This window comes from Thamnophis elegans, chromosome 1 (assembly GCF_009769535.1).
Source record: "Thamnophis elegans isolate rThaEle1 chromosome 1, rThaEle1.pri, whole genome shotgun sequence".
Lineage (NCBI taxonomy): Eukaryota > Metazoa > Chordata > Lepidosauria > Squamata > Colubridae > Thamnophis > Thamnophis elegans.
Genome location: NC_045541.1, coordinates 114,151,568 through 114,163,420, shown reverse-complemented (window position 1 = coordinate 114,163,420; position 11,853 = coordinate 114,151,568). Strand labels below are relative to the sequence as shown.

Genomic DNA, 11,853 nt, shown 5'->3' with positions numbered 1-11,853 from the left:
GACCCGCTCCGACAAGCCACAGGCTCGGATCTGACCGCGCTCGCAGGCGGGTGCTATCCGGCGTGGAGGGCAGCGCTGGGAGACTCAGCTTCCTTGCGCGCTGAAGTTAAGGGAGGGCAGGAGGAGAACGCCCCACTCCAGCTGTAGCAATCCGATATCCCTTCAAGGGAAATAGCGAGGGAGGAATCGGCTGGCAGAAATCTGCCGCCTTACCTCCAATCCAGCAAGAAATCCACAGTGGAAACCAAGTAAATCCAGCATTAACCTTGAAAAATTAGCAATTAATCAAGAGAGAGTTGAAAATAAGTCTCGTAGGCTTTGGACTGAGTAATAGAACTGAAAGGAAACGGAAGTCCAGTCAGAGGAGGCGTGACTTTGAAATTTGCATACTCAGTCTCAAGGCTAGAAGGCTAAGTTAACCCATGATTGGATTCCCGGAGCAGCACACAGGAGAAAAGAAATTTCTCTAGAGCAGTGATTCTGAACCTGTGTGTCGGGACTCCTTTGGGGGTCAGACAACCCCTTTACAGTGGTCGCCTAAGACCATCGGAAAACATATTATTTTTGAAAAAATCCAAAAAACATATAATAATTTTATGGTTGGGGTCACCACAACATGAGGAACTGTATTAAAGGGTCTCGGCATTAAGAAGGTTGAGACCCACTGCTCTAGAGCAAGGAAAAGTAACTACAATTATATTACTTAAAATTTTAACTGATTGTAATTGTGCTCTAAATTGGGCAACATGTCTATTATTTTTATATTAAATGCTTTTAAGAAGCCAAGTCTTTCTTCTGTGTGATAAACAGAAATGACTTTTAAAATACCTGCTAAAACATATGAATAATTTATTCCTTTTGCTTTATGACCACCTTATCTAAAGTGCACTATGCTCCACCATGACAATTCTATTTATCTGCAGATTTACTCGGGATAGAATATTGTCCCTTTCTTTAGTAAGTTTAATGTCATTACTCATAAGTCTCCAGAAAACAGAAGTAACATTTTCTAGTGGTGAAAAATTCTGTAACTGTAAAAAAAGCAATAGCAATAGCAATAGACTTATATACCGCTTCATAGGCCTTTCAGGCCTCTCTAAGCGGTTTACAGAGAGTCAGCATATTGCCCCCAACAATCTGGGTCCTCATTTTACCCACCTCGGAAGGATGGAAGGCTGAGTCAACCCTGAGCCGGTGAGATTTGAACCGCTGACCTGCTGATCTAGCAGTAGCCTGCAGTGCTGCATTTAACCACTGCGCCACCTTGGCTCATTCAGGTTTTTGCAGGGAAAATTTTAGGCTGTACCAATAAAAGTATAATTCCAAATCAGAAAAATTCCACCTCACTATTAACTGACTCCCCATCGTATTGTGTCTATTTTTGAACACCCTCCCACACACAATAGAAAGATTCAGACTAAGTGGAACAGATTTAAAGAAATGCAATGAAGAAAATCCGAGACAAGGAATTAAGTTATATGAAGAAAAGTCAAAGTAGCTAAGCATTGTTAGCCTTGAGATGACCAAGAGGGAACACATGTTACTCTTCAAATAGCTAAAAGAATGTCAAATAGGTCAAAAGCAGGAGTTCAACGTTCTAGAATGTGTATCACAGAATGGAAAAAACCCAATTTTATGGTAGTTAAGAATATTTTTCTAACAGATTCTTAACTAAAAGAGAGCTTGATGGGGGGAGCAATTATCTAGAGATAGATTTGCTGAGGTATTTTAATCCAGATTTTAGTAATGTACAGTGGGGTAAATGGTCCCACACCCAACTTTATGATTCTGTGCAAAAATCGGAAAACCTCTCAGTGGTTTTAATTTTCACATTTGTGGATTTCAATGTTAATGACATGGTAAGAATCAGAATTTGAAGAATAAAAACAAACAAAACATTATTTCTAGAAGAGCTTTTAAAATGAATTTTATTGTCAGAATTTTTTTTACAAGTAGCCGTTTAGAGGCTTCATACAAGAACTCTGTTGCAAAACTCTAATAAATAGTCTGCCCCAAGTCCCAATATTTAAAAAAACCAAAAACTAGAGAACAAAAAAAAAATCAGGATGCTTAGAGTTGTTAGCAATATTTCCCATTTACAAATTTCCTCAGGCATTATATAGATCTCCTTCATACAAGTTACTTGGAGGAGGGGGGGAGGGGAAGAAACCCAACTAAAATATATTCTAGCAGAAGCACTCCAGAAATACTTTCAAATCAATCCTCTTTGATGGCCCAGATATAATCAGAACAATACATCCCAATGGGATGATCACCACACATGAAGCTTTAGGTCAAAGCAAACCATGTGGATTTGTATAATTATTAAGAATTATGAAAATGCATATCAAAAAAGGATAGGAAGACTCAATGGTAGCGGTTAAGAATATTTCCAGCAAAGAATGGTAGCCGCTACAAAGGAAAAAAGAATTTATGAAGCTGAGAGAAATGGGCTGTTCTTACCAAGTGTGGAAATGTGCAAAGAGCATTATCACAGTTGCATGCAGTGGAGATCACAAACTAAAATTCACCATATGTCACTTCAAACAATGTTTAGCAGGCTGCTGTATACACACTTTTCCCTCCCCACCCTAATATTAAAGAGTCCTGCAGGTGTGACATTCTATGGTAAGTTAGCCTCCCACCACACATACTTAACAATAGCCAGTTTTATTGAAAAATCCATAATATGATAATCAAAATAAATTTGTAAAGGAGGGGGGAAGGAAGAAACTTCGCTTGTTTTAATAACAGTTGTCCAATTATTATTTTATTTGAGGCATTAACTGGAAAACTACTGAAAATTAGTTTATGCCATATTTATGCCAGAGTAAGATATAGATTTGCATTTTTAACTTCTTAATCTTTGTGTGCACATATATAAAAAAAATCTCTATATAAGTAAAGGTGCTAAGAGAGAATTCTAGCAGCCACTGAAAGCTATCAATAATTTCTCAGACAGCAGGAATTAAGTATTTATGAAAAATTAATTCAATCATTAGAAGGGACCACTGAAAGAAATATTCCTGGCTGGTATAAGACAGAATAATTCTTACAATAGTAGCATTTTTTCTCTTTTCCAGAGAAGAAATATGCATTTAATATATCTACTTTGCAATGTTTATCTCAAGCGGTTTCATTTGGGAGCATCAAATTTATATAGATGTGCAAAAAATAAGTGGATAGTTTGACATATCCATAGCTTTGTGCTAGCTACACTTTATACACACATGGATGTGTGTGCACATTCTGATATTCTTTGGACAATGATTCTATACAAGTGTGGAGATAGCATTCTTAAGAGAACGCAAGACAGTTAACAACCTCTCTTGCCTGTAGTATATTCAAAACAATGGAAAGGAAGCATTGGGGAAAAAAGTCTTGTTGAAATATTTACCAAAGCAGCAAGAATGAAGCAGATTAATCTGAAACTTATACAAAGTAATGAATTAGAGACAAATGGACAGTTATTCTAGTCCACTTTCCAAGTAATTTTATACAGGACAGGTAAAGAGAATGTGCAAAAAATCTAAAGACATTCACATTTTAGTAGTTAATTTTTTATTTCCTTTAAAATTATTTTTTTTCTTTTTCTATAAAAGGCATTCACTGATAGTTGATCTGCAATTATTCTGGGTGCTTGCAGATATGTTAAAATGAAACAAAGGAAAACAAAACAACAAAAAAGGTACCCCTAATATGAAACATATGAAAGTGCTCTGACTGGGTTTATATAATTTAAGATGGTGTTAAAGCTGAGTCCCACTCCAGAGATATTTTTTGCCAATGCGTTTGTTTCATATGTGCTATTAACTCATATCGATTGTGTTGAAAACCCATTCAGTGAATTTCTTCAATTTTTCAGAGGCATTGTGCGATTCCTCTTGTAATCGTAAGTTATCCTCCCGTAAATGTTGTACTTCAGCCTGAAGATTGGCTTTGTCTTCTTTTTCCTGAGAGAAGAATAAAAAACACCAGATATCACCAGTGGGTTTTACATCATAAATATTACTGGCAATATAAGCTCAGATGTTTCTTACAAAGATATTCCAAACTGGTCATGACTTTTTCCTCTTAAATTGATGACAAATATATTTTGTTAGTTTTTCTAAAAACATAGTACTTTTCTTCCACTCTAACATATACTTTGGAGATCTACTAACATATCTTTTTTTTAAAAAAAAAACAAGACTGAAGAATCCCTATTTTAATAATCACTGAATTTCACATATTTTGACAATAAGAACAAGAACAACAACAAAAAACAGAAATCTGGAACAGTTAAAAAGAAACTGATGGGACTATCATGGCAGCTCCAGAACAAGTGCTGCAAATTAATAGAATTAAAGCCAAAACTGAGTATATTTTCAATAATGCTAATTATGTAAAATTAGAGATGAAATTATATACAATTTCATTAGTAGCACAGGAAAATCATTCAAGCAAACTATAAATACTTCCACTACAGGGTGGAAAAATTGACCACTGGAATTTATGTAATCATTTGGCTTTATAGTTTGCAACTTTGTATTGAAAACTGAGGAGAACTGAAATGTGACTTTTCAGAATTCATTTATAATGTAATATATCAAATATTACTGTTAGAGAAAAGAAGAATGGATGGTTCACTGATCCCTGAATACAGCTGACTTGATGAAAAACTGGAGAAAATAACAAAAGACTGTTATTTATAATTGAAGTCGAAATATTATGGAGGAAAAAATCATACCGATTGTTATTGGAGGTTTTTAGGCAATACACAAAGGATTAATCAAATCATTTACAAATGTAACTGGACTGGACACCACTTATTTTGCAAAATAACTACAGTATTTGGAACAACCTATAGTTTACGGTAATATCTTCAGGACTTCATGGTGATTCTAAAATGACTATTATTCCAAAAGCAGATTTATCATGTGATCAATTGACAGAAAACCAAACTGAGCAAAGTGAATATTTAATACAAGCTGATACTGAAACAAATATAATTACCTTCTTTAAATCTTCCTGCAATATTCTTAGCATACTCTCCAGCTGGTTCACTTTAGAAGCAAGAGGAGGTGATTCTTTACTGCAGGAAAAAACAAAAACAAAAATGGAGTTGCAACATTTTCTTAATATTTATTTCTTAATTACTTTATGCAGTACATTTATTTTTTAATTATAATTTGAAGTTGCATTATGATTAGCAGGGAACAAAAAAAACTCTGCTGAATTAAAAAGAGTCTAATTCTTCATTGTTCTAATTTTAATATAGTCTATTGTTTTCTGAGAAATTTCCAAGCTTTTTTCAGTTGTTTTTTCAGTAGTTGTAAGAATATACATACACACACAACTAATTTAACAACAATTTCATTTTTTTCACTTTTATTTTTTTTAAAAATATATATTTATATATTCATCATCATATGCTATAGAAATGAGTGGCTTCAACCTGCTGGGTCATATTAGGGATAATTATGTTACATTTTCATTCAGCAAATTCTGGTTAAAGAATGTCAGCAGTCTTCTAATTTTCCAGTCCTTTTATGGCATGAATGCAGAATTTAGTTCAATGGTAAATTTACTTCATCTTTAATCAATGTTCAGATAACAAGAATTAGCATTAACCCCGTGGAAGCAATTATCGATTTCATATTCTTTTTTACAGAATTAATGGTAGGAATTTTTAAAATATATTTGGCATATGAGGACGCAAATTTTGGGGGGCAATATGCTGACTGTGTAAACCGCTTAGAGAGGGCTTTAAAGCACTGTAAAGCGGTATATAAGTCTAAGTGCTATATGACGACAATAACTTCAGTACTTCTGAAGTACTTTCAGATATCATAATTTTCAGCCCTGTCTTTATAGAATTGATGAAACTATATACCTTTAAAAAGACTTAAAAACAGTGTGTGTTCTTTGTTGTAAATATTACAGTAAAATCCCATTTGTCTAGAACATATCTCTTTTCTACTAATTAGAAATTAGTAGAAATTTCTACTAATTACTAATTACAATCACTAAATGAAATGAACTTCAGATTCTTAGATAACGTTATCACCTCAAATAATATTCAGAAACTTCCTGATGCTGAAATCACATGTTCAGTTTTCCATAGGTCAGAGTGCATATATTCTAAATTTCTAAGATTTATAGATTCCACTGCACAATAATTTCCCCAGATTTCTTATAAGAGGCATGATGGTTTAGTGGGTCACTTACTCAGTGTAAGGCTTCATCTGTGCAGAAAGCTGATCTTCAGCCTGATCATTACTGGAGGCAACACTGATGGGCCTATGGTTTTCATCACTACTTGCAAAAAAGGATGCTCGCTGGACTGGAAAGAAAAAGACAAACACATATGCTAATTTCCTTTCCATTAGTATTACAGTAAAAGCATATTATAGTAAAATTAAAATTGGTAAGAGGAGTTGAAGATCTACCCCTCGGGTAATTATGGTAATTTTTTAATTCCTTTCTGACACCTTTACCTTTGAGTTATATAATCTGTCCTCCTCAGTTAAGAGCAGGTAATTCCTAGAATCTAATGAACATATATGTAGTTCTCCTTTAGTTACCACAATTAGGATTGGCATCTCTGTTGTTAAGTGAAGCAGTGGCTAAGTGGGAAATCACATAACCATGAATGTGCATTTCTTTTTCCAATCCCCCTGCATTTTGGAATGCACGTGCGCGCACGCACGCACACACACACACACACACACACACAATTAATTAGCAAGAAGGGATTAATGTTTACATTTACATTAATTGGACAGGAAGGGATTTCAAGAGACTAAGCAGGGACACAATGGGGAATAGACATCAAAAGCAATGTATCTTTGCTGAGTTTGCTGTGCAAACAGCACGGGTATATTCTCCCTTGTACAAATTAATAACATGGTTGTTAAGCGAATCTGGCTTCCCCATTGATTTTGATTTTCAAAAGATCCAAAAGGTGATCACATGACTCCAAGACATTGTAACTGTCATAAATGCATGCCCGTTACCAAGTTTTCAAAGTTTGATTATGTGATCATGGAGATGCTGAAATGGCCATAAGTGTGAAAAGAAGTCACAAGTCACTATTTTCAGTGCCATTGCAACTCTGAATGGTCACTAAATGAATGTTTGTAAATCAAGGGCTACCTGTATTCCATTTCAGCTGTGATCAAAATATCACTTAAAATTCTGTGTTCCTTTTACTCCTTCTGACCTGGTGTAAAAAGTTATGTTTTGCAATTTCTATAGATGCAAATGTAGAATTTGTAGTGAAACCACAGAGTTTGAATCCAGTAACACTAATAATAATTGAAGCATATAAACAAAAGAAAGCAGACAGTATTTCAGCAATCGGTCATCAACGAAGTTGAATATGGGTCTCAAGAGCTGGGGGTACAAAGCAGTGATGTAAACAATAAACAAGGACTTGTAAGTTGGTGTGAGAACATCAGAAATAATTAACTCTTACCTTCAAAGGCCTTGGCAGCATCTACCAAATTTGACCAATCTAAATCTGAAGCTGAATCAGGCAAGGGCATGAGCCCTGGATCTGGCATCGGTTGCGTTCTTTGCTCCTGGCCATCTGTGAGGGAGCTATCAGAGGCAGAGAACTCTCCTAAACCACAAGGGATAGAAAAAGAAGGAAGGAAGGAAGAAAGAAGCACTTAGGGTAGATATTAAAAACAAATAACTCTTATTAGGAGACAGAACCAAGACTGAATGGAATCATCCTTTTTTAGATGAGACAATTTTTCAAGTTGGCCTTGCTTGCTACTGATATGTTCCCCAACTCTGCCAATCAGAAAAGGATCAGCATTTTTTAAAATAAGTTTTGTTTATTTATTTGATTTTTTTTTATCCTGCCTTTATTATTTTTATAAATAACTCAAGTGGACATCTTTTCTCCTCCTATTTATTCCACAACAACCCTGTGAGAATGACTGGCCATGATACACAATTGGTTCTTTTGACTTCTGCTTGCTGTAGTCATCAAACATATGAATTGTTTTCAGAATATATACAGTTTACCTTAGCTGTGAGTTCAAAAGGGTCACTTTCCCCCACGCTTTCTCCCCAGCATATTTTTCCTCAAAGATTGGTTAAAATTATATGCTTGTTTGTTTTGTTTCCCAGAAATGTTACCACACAATCTTACTATAATGCATCTCATTTATTATTAAAAAGATTAATAACAATTGGTAAATCAATGTATGGTGTTTGATAATTCAAGCAAGACTATTTGAAAGTTACTGTATATATTTAGCATTTTCAGATAAAACATTGTTTTCCAATTGCTGGATCAATTTTTTTTTGTGGGCTAGGAGTCTAAAAATAAAGAGCACAACTATCCCAGAGTAATAATAACAATAATGTATCAAGCAGCATTCCTTTGAAAAAGAGTATTCAACATTCCAAATTAGCTAAAATGTTAACAATTAAAAGAAATTCAACAGACTACAGTATTCTAAATTCCAAAGGTATAGAAGCAATGAATAATTCATAAATGCCAATTGACTGCCATAAATAGAAATGCAGGTTACAAATATTGGTTTAACCTTAGGCATGAAAGCCAATTGGATGACTTTAAGCTAGTCACTTTCTTTCAGTTCAATCCATCTTATAGAGTTGCTGTGGGAAAATAGGATGCAGAAGCACCTTGAGTATTACTAATAAAGGGCAGCATATAGTAATAACAATAATTATGTATATCAAACAAAACATGTATAGTAAATCTAGATGTAGCATTTCACTTACCATGTAAGGATTTCATTCCCAATGTGTATGATGGCCTTCTTAGTGGTAATGACTTGGGGAGAGACGGGTATGTACTGGTGAAAAGAACATCGTTTGGAAGAGCTTGGTCCAGAAGGGAAGCTCGGGAGGGGAAGAAATGTTCTCTTTGACTGCTATAAATACTCTCGTCTGACAGAGTTCGCTGCAAGGCCCGCCTTGAAATAGGAGTGGTGGGGAAGGGAGACTGAAAGAAGAATAACACAAGTCAAGAATGTGTAACACTCCCTTTAAAAATGAGCCATTCATAATAGGTTTTGTATCATGGGTGGGGTTCAGAGATGCAGTTTCTAGAGGTGCAGTTAATCTGCATCAAAATTAAATGCTTGCTGTGAGAATTCCTGTTTATCCTGTGCTGTAGAAAAACGTACTAGAAAAGTCCCTATTAACATATTGGAAAAGTGTAAAAATGCAGTTTTTTAGTAATATTCTCATGCTGATAACAACATAGTATATCCTAATCTCCTGAAGGGTAACTGGGACTGCATAATAAATAAAAGAGATCGCTTTATTATTGTATGGCATTTCCCAAAGTAGAAGCATTTTAGAAGTCTTGGAATCCACAAATGATAGGACACTCCCTTAGTGGAAACAGGTTTATGCTTATGTACCTGTACCTGTTGGATAAGTCTGACATTAAAAAACAAACAACCAATTAATTTGTTATTTCTGCACCTAAATGCTGTTGCAGTTTCCACTTCCTTTACCCACCAACGTTCTGTCCATGAGAGTATACTGTGAGATAGTAATAATTTATTCTGGTAATTATCTCATTTTTTATTTTAAAAAGGTAGCATTATATGATAGTGCAGCAAAAGCTGGCCCTCTAGTTTCAAAATTAACTTCAATTATATTGTGATCACACAATAAAATTAATGAGTTGAGCTATCTTTTTCATTTAACTCCAATGATTTGGCTATGCTGTGTTAAGTCTTTCAGTCTAAGCTATAGGTATGTTTAGTTAAACATAAGTTTTGAAATACTTTTCTTATTCGGCTTCCTTGGGATTATAGTGTTATTTATTTGACTTGATTTTTTATCATTAACTTTTTATTAGAAGTTAGTGATAAAAATCACTTCTAGAGGAGATATGATGAACTGAACATCGCTCAATGAAAGCGGAGCCAACAACCACAACAAAGATCAAGGAACCAGTGAATAGTTTGATTCCTTGGACCTCTCCAGATAAGGAGAGCACAGATATACAACCCATATGTGTGCCAGAAGGCTGTTCCTTGAGAGGAGACTGCAGGACAGTGGTTTTCCTCAAATCTGAACACCAGGAGAAGAAGGAATTGGTCATTTTGCATGTAACTGTAGCATAGACTTTTAAAGGATATTAGGTTCCCAAATCATTTTTCTGATCATTTTTAGAAATTGTCTATTAGCCATTTTGAAACTGTTATGGACCTCAAAATGACAGGTTTGAAAAACTTTATTGGATGAGTTTGTTTTCAACTCTGAACAAGCAAAAAATTATTAGCTTAAGAACTTAAAAGAATTTGAAATAAACAGAGGAAACTAAACAAGATTTTGATCTTAGAAAATTACATACAGGTTAAGAGTACAGATAAATTTGGAATACTGAAATTTACAATAAGACTTTGGATTTAATTATAAAAAACAGCTTTTTGTAAGAAATAGTTGTGCTATTTTTTTTAAAAAAAGAAATGCATCGCCCTATGGAACGATCTCCCCGTTGAGATCCGGACCCTTACTACCCTTCCGGCCTTCCGCAAAGCGACCAAGACCTGGCTGTTCCGGCAGGCCTGGGGCTGTTGATTTAATCCAGTCCCATCCTAAGTTATGAATGTTGTGGAATTTTTAATGTTGTTTTTTATTTTTTCTATGTTCCCCCCCCCCCTTCCTTTTTTACCTGTAAGCCGCCCTGAGTCTCTCTGGAGTGGGCGGCATACAAACCAATTAAATAAATAAATAAATATAGAGATAAGCAATTTCAGGATTTAAAAACTGCACCCTAGATGGTAAAGATTTAAGTAGAGGAAAAAATGCAAGGCTATTAAAAATAACCACTATAATAATGAAAATACTGAAAAATACTTTTGAAGAATAGCCACATCAACAATGTAAGTAATGATATCTGCTTCCATGGATTGTTTTATGTCAAAAAGATATTACTGAATAAATTATGTAGAGATGGTATCAAAGTTAGATTTACAACTGACAGGCCAAGAAAATGACTTGGAAAAGAAAATTTCCCTGATTTACAAAATAAATTGGTTGATGTCCTAAAATTCAAAAGGAAAATGCAAATGGTAAACCAAGAGAGGGACCTGGACATTTGTTTTTATATTGGATTTACAAAAGAGGTTAGTTCAAGAGGGGTGATGGAACAACGAAGAAATGAAGGGAAATCAAATCCTTTGACAATATTTGAATGATTAAAACTGTTAGAGGTAAAAAGAAGGGACATAAAGTAAATTTATTTGAACAAGGTTAAAATAATCTATGTTGTTATTCCTGGCAATGCTTTATGGACTTTTTGGACTTTTTGCTAACAACAGGACTGAAAAGACGATTCTATATAGATTTGTCTATAGATAAAGGATGGGCTATAGGATGGAGAGGTAACTATTTGTAAGCTTAGAAGGGAGTAAAGAGTCACTAAATTTCTTTATACCTGTTGTGATGAAGGTTGGAAGTCACTTCTTTAGATATTTTTCTGCTTCTTTTTCACGATTTTACTTTTTTCTTTTCATTTTCTTTTTCCTTGCATTTTTATCCTTTCTTTCTCTTCTCCTCTAAGTTTAGTTTGTATTAGGTTTTGTGATTATGATGAGAATTCTTACTAAAATTACATGAGGGTGCAAACATAGTATCTATGACTTCTTAAAACACATCTTTCTTTTGCAAGGACCACATGGTAGCTATTCAATTCGGGGGGGGGGGATGTGGCTGCTTTAACAAGCTAAGAAAGGTAGTATCATCTATCCACATTTCACATCATTATTTAGAAATGAATTCAAAGAAATGTACAATCTGAATGTATATTAAAATGTCATTTTCAGTTCAAAGAGATTTAGAATATTCTACACTTTTATCAGTTATTTC

General features: G+C 34.5%; 1 protein-coding gene across 4 annotated transcripts in view; it reads right to left on the bottom strand.

The window, feature by feature from the left end:
* Positions 1-1,910: 1,910 nt before the first annotated feature.
* The window catches only part of SIPA1L1 (signal induced proliferation associated 1 like 1), a 155,989-nt gene continuing 146,046 nt past the window's right edge, over positions 1,911-11,853 (bottom strand). For all 4 annotated transcript variants that reach the window (XM_032228336.1, XM_032228310.1, XM_032228319.1 and 1 more), the window contains 5 exons: positions 8,746-8,968; positions 7,460-7,606; positions 6,211-6,325; positions 4,996-5,074; positions 1,911-3,953 (listed from right to left, as the gene is read on the bottom strand). In XM_032228336.1, coding sequence (XP_032084227.1) covers positions 3,810-3,953; positions 4,996-5,074; positions 6,211-6,325; positions 7,460-7,606; positions 8,746-8,968 — 708 coding nt within the window. In that variant the 3' untranslated portion in view covers positions 1,911-3,809. The remainder of the gene's footprint in view (positions 3,954-4,995; positions 5,075-6,210; positions 6,326-7,459; positions 7,607-8,745; positions 8,969-11,853) is intronic.